Raw genomic sequence first — 21,052 nt, forward strand, 5'->3', positions numbered from 1 at the left:
TCATGTTTTCAGATGTGGCTTTCCACTCAAAGCAAGCAGGAAGACACACTTCTGGCAGGCAGCTCCTTTCACTATTACTATTTTAAAAATAATTTATTCCATGTCTTAATTTGTGGAAAGATCCTGTAAACAGAGGCAGCAAAATTAGATATTTGCCCAACTCTTCCCTGGTTCCATTGTAGTAACTTTTATGTTTGCAGACTTCACATCTGAGAGAAGTAACAGAGAAAACAGTTTCAGCTTTTCATCTCCCCCTTCCTGCAAAGGACAAATACTCCTGCTCTCAGAAGGGACAGAAAGTCAACTCGTCTGTGCATTGTGGCCTCCTGTTCACAGGGCACCTTTCACCAACCCCTGCCCCTGTTTCTATGAGGTTTGTCCACAGATATCTATCCATGGACATCAAGCCCCAATGAAAGCATTTTATTCTCTCACCCTTAAGGATGACAGCTTGCAGTGCAGATGATATCCACCCTTGCTTTCAAAGATGTTTGGGGTTTTTCCAGCATTCAAGTAAGATGGGCTACTTAGATCAGTGATGTCCAATAGCACTACATGAGTAATGCCTAAGGAAACATTATTTCCTCACTTCACTGGGGCTTATTTTGCTCTCTCCTTAGCCAGTCCAATGAAACTGCCATTCTCCCCCTTTAAAATACTTTAAATCAGTCATCCAACTGTTCTGATTTCCCATGGATTAGCTGCACTCCCCCTCAAACCATCTGTCTGACATTCATATTTTTACATGCTTTCCTTTTTACTATCATGCTGCTCCATATTATTTGATCTCTGCTCCTTCCACTTCTGTCTCTGTGTGTGGCTCAGACGGTCCTGTGTTATTTTATCAGCTTCCAACTGTAAGAGCAACAAGGGACAGAAAGTCTTGCTCATTTATTTCCCACTTGTGCTTGCTCACAAGAAGCTGAGCTCCTTCTTCTGCAAAGAAGATGGGTTTGAGAACATAACTTTAAACCAACAGTATTAAAGCCAAACAAGCTTCTACTGGCAGCACCTTACCAGCTCACCTAAGAAAGATGCTGACTTCTACAAGCCTTATGGTTTTGCAGTGTCCCAGGCCCAGAATATGATGAGGTTTACATAGAAATTTAGGTTTCACTCCCTGCTTTCTCTTTCTGGACAAAGGTGAAAGAGAAGCTCCTCCAAGGCAAAGAATACAGATGCCTGGCTGAAACATAGGATCACAGGATGTTAGGGTCTGGAAGGCACCCCTGGCTATCATTGAGTCCAACTGCCCTGCAAGAGCAGGACCAGAGAATCTAGCGCTGGTTGCACAGGAATGCATCCAGATGAGTCTTGAAAGGCTCCAGAGAAGGAGGCTCCAAACCTCTCTGGGCAGCCTGTTCCAGCACTCTGTGACCCTTACAGTAAAGTTCTTCCTCACTGGAAGTTGAGGTGGACCTTCCTGTGCTGTAGTTTACATCCACTGCCCCACCCATCACAGGGCACAAGTGAGAAGAGCTCGTTCCTTCCCTCTTGGCACCCAACCCTCAGATATTTATAAACATTTCTTAGATCCCCTCTCAGTCTTCTCTTCTCCAGACCAAAAAGCCCCAGGTCCCTCAGCCTCTCTGCTTAGGGCAGTGTTCCAGCCCCTTAATTGTCTTCATAACCTTCCATTGGGCTCTCTCAAGTAGATCCCTGTCCTTCCTGAACTAGGGAGCCCAAAATTGAACACAATGTTCAGATGAAGTCTCACCAGGGCAGAGTAGAGGGAGAGGAAAAGAGAAGGAGAACCTCCCTCGATCTGCTGGCCACACTCCTCTTAGTGCACCCCAGGATCCCATTAGCCTTCTTGGTCACAAGGGCACATTGTTGTCCCTTGGATAGCTTCTTGTCCACCAGGACCCCCAGGTCCTTCTCCACAGGGCTGCTCTCCAGTAGATCACCTCCCAGCCTGTTCTGGTGTAGTTTATTATTCCTTCCCAGATGCAGGACTCTGGGTGAACCTAGCCTTGTTGAACACACCAAACAGTTGCTGTTTGGTAGAACATATGCCTTTGCATACTGACAGTCATCACACTAGCTTCACCCACCCTCACTGAAAAATGGTGTGGGGTGATTACCTGGGATGAAAAATAAGAGTTCTACTGACTTGACCTAGAGAGTAAATATTTATGAGGCATTTTACGAGGCACTCACACAGAGACAGTGAAAGCTGTATTTGTAGGGGACATTAACTGCAGTTGATGTCAGGCCTCTGTTGAAAGGGGCATTGGTGAGAATCTGCTGTACTGAGAGGTGGAGGCTGCAGGAGAGGAAAGTGTAAAAGGCTATCTAAAATACACAAGAGGCAAGTGCGACTGCAGGTGTGCAAATCAAGTTGAAGACACAGGTGTGCACTGCAACAGAACTGAATTAGTCTGGGGCAAGGTAATCAGCCTGTTGATAGTTTGTGAACACCTGAGGAACGTAGACATACAAAAGTCTACAGAAGCTGATGAGATGCATCCCAGAGGCCTGAGGCAGTGGATTCCTGTAGTTGCCAAGCCACTCTCCACGATATCTGAAAAGTCCTGGCGGTCAGGTGAAGTTCCTGGTGGCTGGAAGAAGGCAAACTTTTCTACCCTTTGTAAAAAGGGGTGTAAGAGGGACCCTGGGAGCTACCAACCTGTCAGCCTCATGTCTGTGCCTGGGAATATCATGGAACAGATCCTCCAGGAAGCTCTGACAAGGCACATAGAGGACGGGGAGGTGACTGCATGCAACCAGCATGGCTTTACTAAGGACCAGTCCTGCCTGGCCAGCATAGTGGCTTTCCACAATGGAGTGACTACATGACTAGATGAGGGAAAGGCAAGCTATCTGGACTTCTGCAAGGCCTCTGACATAGTCCCCAGGAGCAGCTTTCTAAGTTGGAAAGCTATGGATTCAATGTGTGGACTGTTTGGTGGATAAGGAATTGGCTGAATGGTCTCATCCAGAGGGCAATGGTCAAGGGCTCTGTGTCCAGATGAGATGTGTGACAACTGGTGTCCCTCAGTGGTCTGTACTGGGACCAGTACTGTTATGTATCTTCATTGATGATACAAACAGCAGGATCAAGAGCACCTTCAATTACTTTACAGATGACACCAAGCTGAGTGGTGCAGTTGATATGCCAAAGGGACAAGATATCACCCAGAGGGATCTGGACAAGCTAGATAAGTGGGCCCAGGCAAAACTCATGAGGTTCAACAAGGCCAAGTGCAAGGTCCTGCACCTGGGTCAGGATGATCCGTATTATCAATGTAGGCTGAGAGACAATGCCAGAGAGAGCAGCCCTGCAGAGAAGGATTTGGGGGTAGTGAGGGACATGAAACTGGAGCCAGCAACACAGGCAACTCAGAAGGCAAATCACATCTCAGGTCGCATCAAAATAAGTGTGACCAGCAATCAAGAACCAAGAGAGGTGATTCTGCCACTCCACTCAGCTCTGGTATGACTTCATCTGGAGTACTGTGTCTAGCTCTGGGGACCCCAACAGAAAAAGGACGTGAACCTGATGGAGGGGGTCCAGAGGAGGGCCACAGAAATTATCAGGAGGACTGGAGCACCTCTCCTACAGATGAATTGAGGAAGATGGAGTTGTTCAGCCTAAAGAGAGGGCTCTGGGGAGACATTATAGCAGCCCTCCAGTGCCTGAAGGGAGCTTACACAAAAGCTGGGATGGGACTGTTTACAAAGGCCTGTAGCATGAGGACAAGGGGCAATGGTTTTACACTAGAGAAGGGTAGATTTAGATTGGCCATTAGGAACAAGTTCTTTACTATGAGGGTGGTGAAACACTGGCACAGGTTGCCCAGGGAGGTGATGGAGGCCCCATCCCTGGAGACATTCAAGGTCAAGCTTGAGGTCCTGAGCAGACTGATGTCATTGGGAATGTCCCTGTTTACTGCAGGGAAGTTGGACTAGATGAGCTCTAGAGGCCCCTTCCAAACCAGTCCATCCTATGATAATTTGGACAGACATTCAAAGGCATGGTGGCTGAGCAATATGCCAGGACAGACTGCAGCAGGAAAGCAGAACAAACGACTAAGAGAAAAGGCTCACATGCTAGTGGCAGTGAAAAATAAATTTCATATCAAACTGATTTGCCTTTCTAATGTGGAAGAGAACCAGACCAGGAGACTGGAATCTTCTGCCTTTCTTACATTTTCTCAACCTCAGCTCTCTATCTGATCTACAATCAGCAAGGCAACTGAAGCCACTAAGTCTAAATGGGAGAACAGGGAAGGAAAAAAAACAAGTGAAGCAGCTGACCAGAAAAACCACAGATTCCCAGTGACAATCTATGCTTCAGTAGCTTTGCCTCCACTTTGTAGTGTTGCTCTTAACTCACGCTGTTAACAAGGTCACATGCAAAACATTTGTCTGTCTGTAGGACAAGACAGCTAAGTATAGAGTGCTTTTCCCTTCTAGTCATTTGATCCTACTCAAAACATATAATCTCCCAGGTCTCCAGTCTGTGCAAAGCCAGACATCAGCACATTTTTGGCTACAGGGCACCTACGAAAAAGATTAGTGACAGTCTTGTGAGGTTTGTGTTGCAGATTCTGTCAAGGGGCCAACAATTAAATAAGGTACCTTGCATTTTCATTATGAGAATTCCAGCCCATTCTTAGCAAAGTTAGTTTAACTTCTAGTCTGTTTTGCCAGATATTAAGCACATATTTAATGATGTGCGTTGCTGGCAGTGGGGGAAGGGAAGATCAATTCTGCTGCTATTCCACTGGGAAATTAAATGAGCTTGTAGAATCTGCCTAGTTAGAGGTTATAACTGTATTTTGCATTCCATCTCTTCAATGTAATTATGATTTAATAGCTATGTGCCTTCAGTAGATTGTCACATTTTACAGATCTCATCTTTCAATTCAGAAAACCAGAACACTGAATGCTGTAGGTGACTTAAGCATTTATTTGACATTAATCAGACAGCTTCTTAGACACTTCAAGCCAGACTTGTATCTCAACAAACCAGAACTTCAGACCAAATTATCAGTGAAGCCCTGAGCGTCCAGGTTCTAGCACACCAAAGATCATACCTTTCTCCCGAGCACACCAAGCAGACAAACAACACAGACCACCCAGTGAATGCATCCCATTCTAGTTAGGAAAATCCCTTCCACCAGGTTCTGGAATGGTTTTGCTCCCTAGGCTCAGTGTGCTGCACCTCACTTTGCATGCAGTACACTGTCTGCACTCGCCAGTTAAGTCCTATCCCTTTCACTTCTACCACATCTAAGTCGACTAGCACAGAGGAAGGAACAGAAGAGATCATAATGAAACCTTCAAATTACTCATGAAGCTGAGCTAGCAGAGTCCAGTAACAGCTCATCTATCCTCAAGCCTACAGCATGTCTTCAACACAAGCCCCCCCACGCCACCATAAGTGGAGTTACTACTCTCATTATTTTCTGTTACTTTTGCTGAGATGCACGAAGCTAGAGATGCTAATTCACAACTCTCAAGATGCTCCTTAAAAACTCTTCAAATCAGTGCACAATTGCATCAAGTCCAGCTTATCTGTGTCACCATGCCCTTGATCCACAGCTGCAATTATGGTTTCCAGTAAAAGGGCAAGACCACACAACAGAAGAGTGGGGAAGAAAATGTGCCATCACTGGTACACAGCAGTATACCAGTGACTTATTCCTCACTGGCAAGGGGGAAACTCTGGCACAAACTGAAGTGAGACATAGTAGTGAACTGAACAGCACTAAAGATGTCCCTTTTCTCTCCTTCCATCTCCCACCTGTTGCTAGTCAAAGTGCTGGCTGTCCCTTGCTGCTCTCCTTTCTTCAAAGCTTTCAGCTTACTGACTCTAAGCAGGATGTTCAAACTAACCTCACTTGGAAATATATGCTAACTCTGCCTCACATAAAAGCCTCACTCCTCTACCATTTTAGTGCTGTAGTTCTCAGCTGTGCAGTAAATTCTTCTCTGCTTAGTCTCTTTTCCAGTGGTCGTGGAAAGCAATACACCTTTTACACACAACGAACTTCAGCTCAAGAAAGGCCCTGAGGTACTGCCAGTACTAATGCATTCAGTTAGCTTTAGTTCCCAAATGAAAGCACGAAATTCATGCTCACCAGTGCTTGCAGGAAGAGAAGAAAGCAAGTGTAATAGACTGCAGCATGTACAAAACTCAGAATGTCTCACACATGGTTTTCTGTTTTGCACTGCCAGTGTGCTTGAACATCATTTGAACCATTAAAGCAACCTGCAAGCAGTAAGCACAGGATTCTTTTCCTCCCTCCCTTCTCTTAAGGAGACAAACATGCAGGCAAAGCCCAAGCTGGATCACATCACTCTCTGACATGTCACAGGAGCCCAGTCTCTCTCACCCTTTTATTCTCTCAGCTCCATTTGGAATCAGAAATGCAACTGCCCAATTACTGTGAAGGCAGCTGTTGCTGCAGTACATCCAACCCGGCTGCAAGCAGGAAGTACAACCTCTTCCATGAAAGCCTACAATGATGAGATTTCCAGCTTAGGTTTTGCACCCATGGACTGTTTGGATAAGTGAAATGTAGAACACACAGCTATTTGGGTGACCACCTGGGTGCTTCACTGAACCAGGTCTCCTGATCATAAAGACACATGCACAGATAACCTCCCAAGAACTAATGGCTGCTAACCTTAATGAACAGAAAGCTTGTTTGGAGAAGCACTTCTAATCAGAGAGGGAAGAACTTAGCCAAAAGCTATTAAGAGCTGGCCAGCAAGCTGTGCATTTAAGGTGTTTTCTGCACCTGTCAAAATTTTGATGGCTTAGATGTTCTGTGCCTGCTCTGTCCAATTGTTTTGTAAGATTTTTAACTGACTATTCACCTGGCACATCTGTGCAGCACACCAGGGTTGTTTTATTTCTTACTATTTTGGAATAGAGCTCCACCAAGCTTAAAGCTAATTCCTTCTACTTGGATGAACCTACTTTACAATTTAGCTTTAAAGAGCAGTGTTCAAACAGCACTATGTAGTACTTAGAGTTAGCCTGGCTAATCTGCAATTCCAGCAGCTCAAAACAAAACAGTCAATCTCGAGGTGGTTCTTAAGCAACAGGGAATAAAGCAATGCTTGCCATAGCATAGAGTGTTCTGAAAACCACCCAGGATACTGCTTCACTTCTAACTGCACCTGCACAGATCATCTATTAAGTAGGCCTTACAGTCAATACTTTGCCCTTACCTCAGGTCAGGGACAGCAGAGGAACACCAAGAAAATCTGAAGAGCTTTACATCCCCACAAGCCAAAGCTGGCTACAGAGGAAAAGATTTCACACTCTCACGGGGGAAGTGGACCTTTACACTCGTCCCTTTCAGTACAGATCAGAGCTGGAGTGGTTTACAGCAATGTCTTCAAATGGTCTCCTGCACAAGAGTACATCTTCCACAAGGTTTCACCAGAAGCAACACCAAACATCCCAGTTTAGAACAGAGCCCATGCATGTTCATATAATCACTCTCCCTGGCTTCAGAGTCATGTAAGTGAGGTCCTCAGCTCCCCAGAATCAGCTCGTGCTGGATTGTCAGCACCTCTTATTTCCTGAAGTAACTTTGGAGGATACCTGAATTCCAGGATACTCTGTTTAAAAAGCAACAAGAGGATTTTGCCCTTTTATTGCTATTGTAATAAGCAATACTCTTGACAAGCCTGCTAAAAAACTCTTTGTGCATTTGACCTTCCTCTTTGTACACTGCTTAGACCAAATTATGTTCAGCTTTGCAGCAGCAGGAACTTTCACAGGATGATTTCTCTTCCTAGCAGGTGACAGATTAGGACAAGGAGCTTTTATGATCTTACAGTGATCTTAGAAGGGAACAAGGAAAAATCATATCAGGCTATCCACAAAAGAATCAAAAGAATGCTTTATCCCAGAAGTTAATAAAAAGGATTTATTCCTTCTCTCATGTAGAGTTTGGATGCTTGTAGCCATAACAATTGCAGAAGAAATTTTATGTCATGAACTGAGGTAAAAATGAAGAGCAGAGACATTTCTCTTGCTTTACAATCTACAGCAAGAGCCACTCAGGTACTTAAGTTACTGCAATTTATCCCATAATTAAGTAGGTTAAGATGCCTTTTTTGAACAAGGTTAGGATGACTTACAAGAAGTTTTTAACAAGTGTCAAAGCATGTTCGGACCTAGCAGTCTCAGCAGGGTTTAAGTATTAGCACTTTATAGTCCAGATCAGTTGAAGATAAGAGGACTGGCACTTTTTACAGCATCAGGGGCAGAAATGGGTGCCTAACTGCTGTGAAGAAGCAGCCCGAGGTCAGTAGATCTTTTTTTCAGTCAACCTAAAGAAGCTGACACTAGGAAGTTCACCGATTTGTAAAGACATCCCTTGGAGCTGTGAAAACACTTTAAGCAGCATATGAGCATTTATAAGTAACATGGCTTAACACATTCTGAATGCTGAGCTCTGGGAAGGGGGTCAGAACAGATCTTACTGGAGAGAATGGTGACATAAGCATCCATTTCCTTGCATTACCTGAAAAGCCGAACTCCCACTTCATAAAGCCAGGCTTCAGAAAGCAGCCTGGGATGCATGTTTCCAAGCAAACGGTTTTAAGTAGGACAGACCACAAGCTGCAAGTTTGTTACCAAGGAGGGCTGAAACAGCAAACACACTGCATACAGAACTCTACTGCTACTTCAGAAACACTGGAAGTTACACGAAGCTATTCAGCCTCTCTCACTGCATTTCCCACGTTTCTCTCACAACATTTAAGCAACACAGAAAATCAGCATCGCTAGGCACGCATGGCTAACAACACTACTGCTTTCTATTGGTAGCTGTTTATCAGTTTCATTCTTTGTGGAGACACTTAAAAGTCAATTTAGCAAAGCTAAACCCGTGAGCTCTAATCCTAATGAAGCAAAGAAACATCCAAAACCCCCAACCCTCACAAACACCAAAAAGCCTGTTTGCACTACAGCGCAGTAGAGGCTGTTCCTTTAGTGACGTAACTTTTATATACAAACCCACATCTTTGCCTCCTGATGTTAAAAGCTTCATTCACCGAAAGCAACAGATCTCATGATTTTACAGCTCCCTGGAATTCGCTCTATTTGTGTTCAGAGTTTTTAGTTTGGTGATTTGTCTCCAAGTTAACATATCAATACCACCTCTGTCACTTTACTAGCACACCAGCAGCATTACCTTCTGCACGCTGGCCGACACCCAACCTGGGCAACTACATCTTATCTGCTAACTTTATCTTGAAGTCTCAACCCCACATTGCAATCTTTTTCTTTCTGTTGTGGCTGTACGTAGTTGAACAGCTGCTCAAAGAGCTTATCCAAGTATTTCTGCAAACAGAATTTGTTTTCCAATGTTCACAATAACACAAACAACCAATGTGCCAGCAAGGATGAAATGAAAGACCACTGAGAAATTGTTGAGATTTTCAGATTTCTTCCGTTTACTTCCAGTCTAGCTGGTGGATGTGACAGTGCTATGCTAACAGTTAGATGTGGTGATCTTATAGGTTCTTCCAACCTAAGCAATTCTATATCAGGGATATATCAGGCTATCAGGGAGTGACAGGACTAGGGGGAATGGAGCGAAGCTGGAGATGGGTAGGTTCAGACTGGAGGTGAGGAGGAAGTTGTTCAGCATGAGAGTGGTGAGAGCCTGGAATGGGTTGCCCAGGGAAGTGGTTGAGGCCCATCCCTAGAGGTGTTTAAGGCCAGGCTAGATGAGGCTCTGGCCAAGATGATCTAGGGTATGATGTCCCTGCCCATAGCAGGGGGGTTGGAACTAGATGATCCTTGTGGTCCCTTCCAACCCTGACTGATTCTATGACTCCAAATACCTCAAAAACGTAACAAATCAACTAGAGAAAATTCACATAAAGATCCAGTAGAAGAGAGTGGCAGAGATGAATGAAAATTTTCACCCCCAAAATAAGGAGTTTGGTTGACAAACACATCAGTTCATTCCGACACGTTCAAAACTTCTCTACCTTTAGCCTGTATCTGCAACTAAAATAGAGCTGTTGCTCCACCACCAGCAAAGAAAGGGAATTGAGAAAAGGAGAGAACATTCACAAGTTGAAATAAAAATGGATTTAATGAAACAGCCTAATTGTCACCAATGCCAATACAGGACATACACCATCATACTCAGTCCAGGGAAAATGCAGCAGCCACAACATCCAGGAATGCAGACCCCAAGAACAGGAAAAAGGGTAAGGATGAAGCCCAAGGACAAAACCCTAGCAGGAGGCTCCTCTCTCCTTAGCAAACTTCCTCCTTTATACTGAGTGTGATGCTCACAGTATGGAATGCACCTGTGAGACAACTCCAGTCAGCTGTCCTGACCGACTCAGAACTGCCAATGCCCTGCAGCCCACGGCTAGCCTTAGATCTTGTCACAGCAAAACCAGGACAAACCCAAAGACTTCTACTATCAGTTCAGCTTCTCAATCCACATTGCTTGTTACAAACACTTGTGAATAAAGAGTTAAGTGTTAAAAAAGGAACCGGAATTTGAACAGTGACTATGATTTAATGTCTCAGAATGCCTTTTTTTTCACCTTAATATTTGAAGCTAATTCTCTAATTATTAAAATATTCTGAATAAAAGGACTCCATGACATGTATTACTAACCTGTGTTCAGTAAGCAAACTGAAGATACATGTCTGAACAGCACTGTCTGCTGATATGCTCTGAGTTCTAAGGCTTTTCTCATTTGGTCTCCATACAGTATAGAAGTGGTACTCCATACCATCTCATTTTCACTCTTGCTTCACAGACTTGCTGACTTAACCAGCTCTTCACATGCTTCCTGTTGTCAGAGGCTGGAGTTCTAACACAACAGCCCGAGAGCAATCAAGGTTGCTACAGGTAGCATTGATTCTATCAACTTCACACTCTTTGCCCCTACTAAATGCAATGAATTGAATATGTCTCAACATAAACCTCCAAAAAAACCCAAACACACACACAAAACCCCCAAACCAACAACAAACAAAACCCCCAAACACAAAGCCTGCTGTGCATCTCTCAATAGGACACAAATGAAGGGTTTTTTCCAGTCTAAGGAACAATGCAAGAGATTGGTCAAACCATAAGACAATGCCACTTGATGGCTCCCATGTTCTGTTTATCACTGGGGCCTTTATTGGTGGCACCAACGTGGTCAGCATGAACTACACAAAACTATGAGATCTCTAAGCAACCCCTATTTGGTTCTCAGTAATCCACAGATTCAAACTGTAAGCATTTTATGATTATTAATGATTGCAGTGAGACTACAAAAGCATGCATGAACTTCAGGATGTCACAGCTAAACATGATTCAGAAAACGGACCCTGGCACAGGTTGTCCAGGGAAGTTGTGGATACCCCATCAGTGGAAGTATTCAAGGTCAGGCTGGATGGGGCTTTAAGCAACCTGATCGAGTGAAATAAGTCCTGTGGCAAGGGGGGTTGAAGGAATGGACTACATGATCTTTAAAGGTCCCTTCTGACGCAAATCATTTTGTGATTCTCTAAGTACTGACAGGAAGGGGAAGCATGAAGTTTCTTTTAACATGCACAGCAAAGCTACGGCACAGCAGGACGAAAGTTGTTGGTTGCAAAAGAAAAACAAATAGAAGGCACGTTTCTTTGTCTATCATGGAAGAACTGAGCTTTTGGGAGGTCCTGTAAATAACTTTAGGGAAGACCTTCAAGCAAGCACTGAAGAAACACAAAGATGACTGACTAAGAGGTGCATCACAAGATTGCTCAGCATGGAGCTCTGAAGTTCGAAAGACCAAGGTCTGTTTGGATTATGGCAATAAGTTTGAAAAGATTACTGAGCTGGAAAAGAGACAGTTGATTGAAGAGGTGAAACAGACAGACCAATAACTGGTGGAAATTTTCCCAGCAGTGAACTGTAAGAGAAGTGATGTGTGGTACTGCTTGTTTTCCTCCTCACGGCAAAGGGACTCATCAGTTAACAATGAATGTGATGCATGCATGAATCAGAAGGTACATTTCTGAGAAATCATTTACAGAGAGACAGAGATAGATGGAAAAAAATATTCAGAGTTATTTCAAAGAAACCCACAGAGATCAGTGTCTCCACAGACCTTGATAATTCTAAGTAGCACTGCACCTCCTCTAGAAGTTTTGCATGCCTGCACATGTGCAAGACTCAGAAAAGAAAGTCTCACTGGAGTTATCTGGGCTGCCCACTAAATTAACAGGCTGCTGATGCTCACAAAGAAAACACTTAGAGGAGACAGACCTGTACTCCTTCCCCAGTCAGGCTGTGTTTAATCTGCAAAAATACTGCTGAACTCTAAGAGAGTACAGCAATAAAGTTAGGGTCATAAACAACACAGTTCTCTCCTTGAGATCAAAACGGTTTCCATTAAGAATTATTTGAATAATTCAATTGTAACAATAATAATATCAACACATGGTGCTATTTTATTGAAGTAAGAAGTGCTGGCTTGCAAATAAACTGAAGCATTGTAAAGAATGACACTGAATGATATTCCTTTCCCAACCAATGCTTTCCAAATTAATTATGCTCCATCATTGCACTTTGTTATATTGCATGGTCAGTTTGAGTTTGTGAAATGGCTTCTGGTACAGTTTTGAACTGATTTGGTAACGGGTTGAAACAGGGAAAGAGTTACTAAGCAACAGCAGGACAGGAGCAAGAGAAAGGTCTGCAGTCTTAATTGATACTAACTTTATAAAAGTAGCACAGTGACAAGAGAAGGCACAAAATGTGAATTTTACTCTTTTGGAAAGGAAAATAAATCATCATTAGAAACCCCAGACAGGCAGTCTCTACTAGATCCGAGTTCTTTGTTCATCCCAACTATATATGCTGCATGATGCACTGCAAACAGGGTTTGTTTTTTTTTGAAGAGACACTGAGTAGCTTATTCTCAGAACTGAACAAAAAGATTCACCTATAGCATTTTATTTAAGAGCCCAGGACACAGTTTTGCTCTCTAGTAGTTCCCTAGTCCTACGCCAAGACAGAGGAATGTGGTATGAATTATGGCTATGAGTCCCCAAGACATTACCATCCATAGGACTGACATCACATGCAAATACAGCTCTCCTTCCTCCTCATTGCTTATGGTTAAGAGGGTCGTTTCTTTCTAGAAAGCCAGCCCAAAGCCGAGTTCAGTCACCCACACTAGGACGAGGGAATTTACTTAGCCAAATCTCTATGAACATGGCCCAGCAAGACAGAAATCCTGAATTCCTTCCAGAAACTGTATTTATTTTCTCCTCTCCTACTGTAAGCAAAGTAGTTTCATGAGGATGTGATAACAAGAGTTATCACATGAACACTTAAAAATTTAAATTAAAAAGCCCTTGATGTGGAAAATGCTGTGAACTCTACTACTAAGCAATCAACCTTTATTTGCCTAGCTAGCAGTACCTTGAGCAGAAGTTATTTGCTTTAGCTTCACCTGAAGTAAATCTGATTTCCTACTGAAGTACTGCCTTTTTATAAGATTTGTTACATAGTTGTTCTGCCTTTTTTTCCCTAAAGGCCAAACACATACCAACCACCATATAAACACAAAGCTGAGTACCTCAGACTCTACCAAACTATTCTCTTCCCTTCTCATTTCTGCATTCTTTGACTTTGCACTTATTTAAGTGTAAGATTTCAGCATTTACTGGTTTTCCCACATACTCCAATATACTTAAAGTGACTAAAATGAAACCACAAGAGGGAAAACTACTAGTGGGACTGTTGCTGAGGAGGAAAAACCAGCAACCCAGGTTTGGTTCACTCAAACTGCCTGATAATTTGTATTTAAAGTGTTGAGATTTAGAGTCATCTTCTCCTCTGATTTGTACTGGTGCAAGTCAACTAAGCTTGTGAAATAGGATCTGGCACCATGAAGAGGACTGTCCTTCACAGGATACGAGTAATAGCCACTTGAGTAAATGCAAGTTACTCACATCCTGCTAGTGGACTAATCTGTCTCTGTATATTCACACATATTTTTAGCTGCCTCCAGGAATCTGAAGGTGAATCTCATTTGTTACCTAATGAAACTAATTTCACCTGATACAACACAAGCAGACTGAAAAAACCACTATTACTCATACCTGAGGTGTACCAATGCAGCATGTCTTAAGTTCTGTTTGATTAAGGGCCATCTCTGAACACTCACCACACAAACCTCAATCCCCCTGGTTGGCTATGGTCCTTTACCAGCTGACTTGCTCCAAGTCTTAAAGAGCACTCTGACCTCCTCTTTCTTTACCCACAATATTCTTATTCTTTTCAACTGAAGTGATTCTCAAAGAGTGGAGTGGCTTGAGTTTGAGAACTTATCTTCCCTTTTTCAAAACAGCAATGCATTTCTTAGTTTACCTGCAAACATCTGAACTAATGGACATGCAATGACCAACTGGCCAACTCGGTAGGGACTTGAAAGCGATACACAGATACTTACTAGTCAAGTTTACACATACAGTTATACACGCTTTGAAATACCTGCAATGAAGTTATTCTACATGAGAAATTACATTATTCTAGTTCAAGATGCTGTAAATTAAAGCATACAGGAAGGGACAATGCAAAGATAGCCTTTTAAGCCTAAATGCACTGAAAGAGTTTAGTGACCAGGTTGCAGAAAAGAGAGGATCCAGAGTTCTTAAGGAAGGAGCAGCACGGTTTCAGTAAGTCTATGAAGTCACAGTAGTAGAATGACAGAAGAATATAAAACAACTATCAACGGATACTGAGACAGCTGTAGGGCTACAAGCATGACTTCAACAGAAGGGGTTTTGAAGGAGGCAAGAGGTTTTTCCCCAATAAAAGTGAGCAATGTGGAGCATGAGACAAGATGCAGAATCAACTCATCAAAAGTAAGCAATACTATGCTTACATGACAACTTCCTTCTATCTAATGAAAATGAAGCAAAGTCCAACTTGGACTCCAAAAAAAAAAAAAGGCATTTGGTATGGTGCCGTAAGACTTCATGACTGTGAGTTAGGAAAAAAAAGTGACGTGCTACACACATTAACGAAGTGCTCCTTTAGCCAGCCGTACACTATGTTCGAAAAGAAAAGTATGAGACGAGGCAGTGTTATTTTAAGAACGGGTCTCAAGTTTTTAACACTGGGAGCTAACAACAGTGCCGCTCTGCTAAGCAGAGGGGCAGCACGGGAAAGACCTTGTAAAATGATTCAAGTACGATTAAAGACCAGGGTGAAGTCTGGCTGCTTAAGAGTTGAGGCCATGCGCGTAGAAAGCCACAGCTAAAACAACCGAGGAAGCCCTCGGCGCTGGGCGCACGCAGCCGCCCCCGCTCCCGACGCTGCCTGGCGGCCCCATCACCTTGACCGCAGGGCTCCGTGCGGGCCGGGCAGAGGCTCCCTCGCGCCGGCACCAAGCCCAGCTGCCCCTGATTGAGGTCAGCCTCACAGCTGCGGAGCCACTTGCTCTGTTTTTCAGCTGAACTTGTACTGGCCCTTGAGAAACGCACGCAACAGATTGCACAGGGGAGCGCCATCAGCAAATGGATCTGGCTGCCAGACCCAGCACAAACTCCGCGTGTGTGTCCGTGTCCATGTCCGCGGGGGAACAACACCAGGGCTGCCAAAAGCACTTCTTAAAACGCGGACGCTCACCGAGCAGCGCTCGCCGGACCCCGCTTTTCCAACCCGCCCCGCTTAGGTGATTCCAGCCCCGGCCCCCAGCGGCTGTGCTCCACGACGGGACAGGCCGGCTCCAGCCACGGCTCCCCGCCACCCACCGACTCCTAGACACGTTTGCCCCTCCACCCTCCCGGTCCTGCGAGCAGCTGGTCAGGGGAAACATACCTGCCGAACTGCCCAGGGCATCCTCGCTCTCCAAAACTCCTCTGTGTTTCGCCCCACGCAGCTCTCCTTTGGATTTCCAAACGAGCTTTACCATCTTGATCATCTCGGGCAAGTCCCAGGCCAGGGTCCCCTGCTGATAAGCAGGCAGACTGCCCATGGGAAAGGGCATCGGCTCTTCCCCTGTCCTCCTCCGCCTGCCCGGCTCTGCCGCTGGGAAGAAGCGCTCCAACACCGGCATCCTGGCCCGCGCCCTCCGGCCCGGGCAGCCGCGATGGGCATGCAGAGCGGTGCGGGGGCGCCCAGCCGCCCACCGCCGCCGCCACGCGCAGAGGGCGCCCCCCGTCGCCGCCCGGCCCCGCGCTGCGGGCGCGGAAGGAAGGAGCGCCGGCTGCGGCCGCCGCGCTCGCTACCCGCCCGCCCTCTGCGCGCCCTCAGCCAAGCGCCGGCAGCCGGGGCGAAGCGGCTGGCGGGCAGGCGCGGAGACGCAGCTCATGCCGGCGCAGCGCACAGCTGAGCCCCCGGCGCGGCGGGGGCGGGGGCTCGGGACACAGCTGCCGGTGGCGTCGTGGTGCGGGAGCCGGCGCAGCCCTGCAGCGGCGGTCGAGGGCAGAGGGACTGGCGGGGCAGAGCCACCCCTGACGCCCCTATATGCACTATAGAGCAGGGCAGGCAAGAGAGCGATTTGACTTTATCCCTGCCATGATGCCATGTGAGAATCCCCACCACCCCCGGCCTTCCTCCTCGCTCTCACCAGGCAAGCTAGGGAACCAGTGGGGGTTTTGGACTCATAGTGAAACCCCGCAGCAACCTCGTCTGCCCTTCGGCCGGAGGACAGTCGGTGGCTCACGGTCCCAGCTGTGAAGGCCGGGAGCCCGGCACAAGTCCCTTTGCAGAGTGCTGTCCCCCGCCTGCCCCGCTTGCGGACGCCAGGCCAAGGGGAAGTACCCAAAACGGGCATGCAGAAGGGCAGCAAAGGTGCTGGCGCTTGACGGCTCGGAGAGCAACGAGTTGCTGAAAACACGGTTTTAAGGTGGATGCAGAGTCTGGCCCGCGTCTTCATCGTTTTGGCTACAAAACGCCGCCTGGATGGGTTCACGTTAGGACACTGCCTGGTGGCAGCGATCACCCATAAACTCCAACGAAAAGACAATTTTTCCTCTCTAATCTTTACAACCAAGGAGAGTGCCGTGTCGCAAGCACGAATGAAGTGGCGTGCCGGGGCTCTGCAGCCCTCAGGAGCGCCTTCTCTGAGCTTTGGCCAGACACCGACCTCAGCAGCACCCTAGCACCCCTGACCGGGAGATATCTTGCGATTTGCAGAACTTTCAATCTGTCTTTATAGAAAAGATCTCTTTTAGCCTTCTGTTAGTCTTGATCTGTCCTTTGGCTGTTAGTACAGCAGGGAGGTGGAGGGTGGGCTCCTGCACCAGCACTTAGTTTTCCATAAAATTGCAGGAGTCTTATTTAATGGGATTTTAGTGGACAATATAGTATTTCCTATCACATAGAGCTAATAAATTTGTCTTTTCCGGGTTACAGTTAATGTTGTGCATTCTCTCCAGGTTGGAAAATAAAGCTGGGCTTTTCCTTCACTGAGAGAAGCCAAGAGAACGGACTGACTGAAAGTTAAACACCCTTATGTGTGGGAAAGAGTGCATACGTCTTTTCTCCTCCTGCCAACATGCAGTTTCCCCTGTTCTAGGATCCTCTGCCACATTGATTGTAATGTTCCCCCCTCAAAGTGATAGCTAAAGCTTTTTGAAAACTCCCTATTTTGGCTGCAGGCTGCAGTGCCATATTATCATACTACACTATCAGGTGGCTGTGCCTTGAAATTGTGAAGTGCTTAAAAAGTATTCTGCTGCTGTCGTTGTAGTGTTATTTTGCAAAGTGCTTAGCATCAGGATATCCTGACTCTTGGAGCGAAGGGTTTAAGAGCAAAGAAAACAAATAGATGATCACGTGCAGTACAGCAGCACAGGCATGAACACATTGGTGCAATCTCATAGTTTGTGGAAAGGTTTTAAGTTCATATGGCTTCTCTTGATATTTTAGCTTTCTCAGATTAGTGCATTCTCTTCAGTTTCCTCCCCCCTTTCCTGTCAAGAGGGATGAATTAGGCAACTGAAGTCCAGAACACACAGAAGACTGCCTACTGGGCAAGTTAAACCTTACATCCCAGCTACTTCATTTTGGTTTTGAGCTGAAAGGACTTGCAGTAACTTCCCCCCACCCCAGTTACTCTCTTTCCTCTTTGTTTACCTCTATGCTTCCTGCTCCCCACTGGGCAAAGAGCAGAAGTGCCAGAGCACTGTGAAAGAAAGGCTATCCTTGTGGCATTTCCAGCTTCACTGGAAGCAGAAAATACCAGATGTCTTAGCAGAGAATGCACTCACAGATGCCCAGCCTGAGTATCTGAATATTTAAGTGCTTTCAAGTTTTGAAAATTTGAACTTCCTTTATATAGTCTTAAAACTATGAAAAGTTTTGTGCTATCTGATGTTGAGTCACTTTGGTATGAATCTGCCTTGTATGGATAGGATCAAACAGAACGAAAACACTAATTGTTTTTGTTGAAACACTAATTGTTGGGTTTGTTTTCACTTTCTGTTCTACAGATGCAAAACAGGAGGCCAGTCAAAAACCAAAAACAGATGAAAACTGTGATCTGTTGTTACTGCTTTAGTGTGTCAAGAAACTATGTAATAAACCTAACAGACTCTTTCTCTATGTATATACTGTGTATATATATACATATTTATATATGTAATTCCTGGGAAAATTAGTGTCAAATGAAAGCAACTTATCTAGCCTGGTGTTTCTTTTCAATTTCCCCCTGTGCAGGGTTAACTCTCCTGGGGGAGTGATCTTGAACCTGACCCCAGGTGGTATTGACCCCTCCCCAGGGGTGGGTTTGAACACTACCAGGTGATGGTGGTTAGCCCACTCCCCTTTCCTGTCTAAGATCCATAAAAGCAGGGACACCTGCTGTTTGTCTCTCTCTCTCTCCCTGCCTCTCCTGCTTACCAGCAATCAACCACCATCCTATTTCCTGCTGCTCTTTGTTTCACCACGTGGCCATCACCCACTGCACAGACAAAACCCATTGCCATGAAATTTGATTGTATTTTTGCATCTTGTTTTCCCTTCTCTATATCCTTGTAACTTCTCTACCTCATATACCTTTTATTTATTGTTACTCTTTTCTTCTTTCAACTTCCAAGTTGCAGTGAGATTATTTATTTGGATGTGCTTAGCTTTCCTCTCTCTCCATCTGATTCCTTTTCTTTTGGGAAAGCAGGGGGAAGAGGGAAGGGCATCTTATAAATTATTATTGGTTCTATCAACTATATTGGACTCTCTGGGAGGTTTAAATTAGAACTGAGATGTCTCCCTGCCTTATTTTCTCACTAGTTTAAGGATCAGCAGTTGCAAGTGAAAAAAAATAGACTGTAAAAAAATGTTGCTTGACATTAATGAGAATGTCTGTAAATTAATACATTCTTACTAAACTTGTTCATCACAGTTGTACTGCATTACAGTGATTATCCTTAACTCATCCAAGATTTTGCTGTTGCTGATTGACTTTCCTTATGTCTTTTTTTTTTGTTAAAAGAATGAAGCCAAACAACAGCAGCTCACAGGAAAGCCTGCAAGATGTGTATCTGATTATGAGGGTTTCAGTATAAAAAGTCATCTGTAGCATCATTCACAGAGTCTTTTAAGAGGCAAAATGCTCAAATTTTGCAAGTTTACTGGTTTTTTTTTTTTACTTCAGTGCTGGTTTACCCAACTTGAAGATGTGACCTTAGCAGAATGCTTTTCATTGGTCTTGAGAAAAGGCATCAGAATTAAAACATAACATGCTTCTACACAGCAATGTACCCAGACATTTGTGACTGCATTTCAAATAGTCCTTGTCAAACTCATCTCACCTAAAACTTCTCTTTTGCATTCTCACTTCCAGCCAGACTTGAAGGAAATCTTTCAACAGGGATGGCTTCATTGCTACTAACTGCATTTCTTTCTGACTTTGAGTCAAAGAAGCTTCAGTGATCACAAAAGAAATATAAAGATATTAGCTCTGGCCCTCATTCATCCTGAGAAGCAACCCCAGCAAAAAGGTGAACAGAGCCATCTGAGAACCTGACAAGGCAGTGCACATTTTCACAGGTAGACACAAGAACTGGGAGAGACTTGAGGTTTTAAAGGAGTACTGCGGTGGGAGAAAAGGGAAGTGAGTAAACTGACAGATTAATAGCTGTCATTTAATGATTGGTGTCTCTCACAAAGTTTTACTTGTTTGCTCATTCACTCCAAAGTTATGTACTAAGAGCAGCAGCAACAGCAGAATTGTATGCCAGATGGTAGAGGAAGTGCCTTGTCTATCTTTCCAGTCTACTGAAGCCTGCCGGGCTATTGTTAATCCACTGCTCTGGTTTTCATTGCAAGTCTCTTTCTTCTTCTTTTTTTCTTTTCCTTCCTTCAAAGAAAAAGGAGGGAAGGAGAAAGAGGGAAAAAAAAAAAAGCCAGCCAACCAACTGAACAACAAACTATGGTTTCAACTGGCAATAGCACCATCATTTTGGCTTTGAGCTACCCTGTCCTGTGCCAAATATACTGTCTCCAGCAGCTCTCCCACAACAAATCAGTCCAGGCACACAAAAGCTGTGAAAAAAGATTGGTGAAGAAAGAGTCTTGATTTTCCCCCTCCAGCCCCCCTCCCCTGCCAGTCTTTTCCTTTTGCTTCCCTCCATAAGCTTCATTCCCCAGAAATTACCTCCTGCTTGCCAGTATTGTGACACTATGACCTCCAGCCTGTGACTTTGCTGACAGCTTCCTTAGAATACAGACATCTTTGCCTTTCTGTGTTAACAGAATGAGAAGTTACATTCTGCTATTCCTCTCATTTCGATCTGATAGCCAATGCTTGAAAATAAAGGCTCATAAATTAGAGTGGCAGATTCATTACTACTGGAAATTTTATTATTTCAGCTGACCCCCACCACTGTGTTCTCTCACAATCTAATCAAAGTATATTCCCAAGCAGACACCTGAAAAGACTTGATATTGCCTATTTATACAGTATTTGGTTAAAACAAACAAACAAAACCCAACTGACCAGCCAACGAACCAAGAAAAACCCAAACCCAAAACCCCAACTCCCCAAAGGAACCCCAAACAAAGTGGAAAATTACTATCCAGTTTTAGTGATAAGAAACATTTACTGCAAACATAGA

General features: G+C 44.7%; 1 protein-coding gene across 6 annotated transcripts in view; it reads right to left on the bottom strand.

Annotated features, from left to right (window-relative positions):
- PDE7B (phosphodiesterase 7B) overlaps positions 1-21,052 on the bottom strand; it is a 391,225-nt gene that overhangs the window by 93,124 nt on the left and 277,049 nt on the right. Inside the window, exon 1 of one of the 6 annotated variants that reach the window (XM_064169324.1) lies at positions 15,813-16,119. The exons of the other annotated variants lie outside the window; for them this stretch is intronic. Coding sequence (XP_064025394.1) covers positions 15,813-16,050 — 238 coding nt within the window. The 5' untranslated portion in view covers positions 16,051-16,119. Of the gene's footprint in view, positions 1-15,812; positions 16,120-21,052 lie in introns of those variants that run through there. 6 annotated transcript variants of the gene reach the window in all.

The sequence above is a fragment of the Pogoniulus pusillus genome, chromosome 31 (assembly GCF_015220805.1).
Source record: "Pogoniulus pusillus isolate bPogPus1 chromosome 31, bPogPus1.pri, whole genome shotgun sequence".
Taxonomy (NCBI): domain Eukaryota; kingdom Metazoa; phylum Chordata; class Aves; order Piciformes; family Lybiidae; genus Pogoniulus; species Pogoniulus pusillus.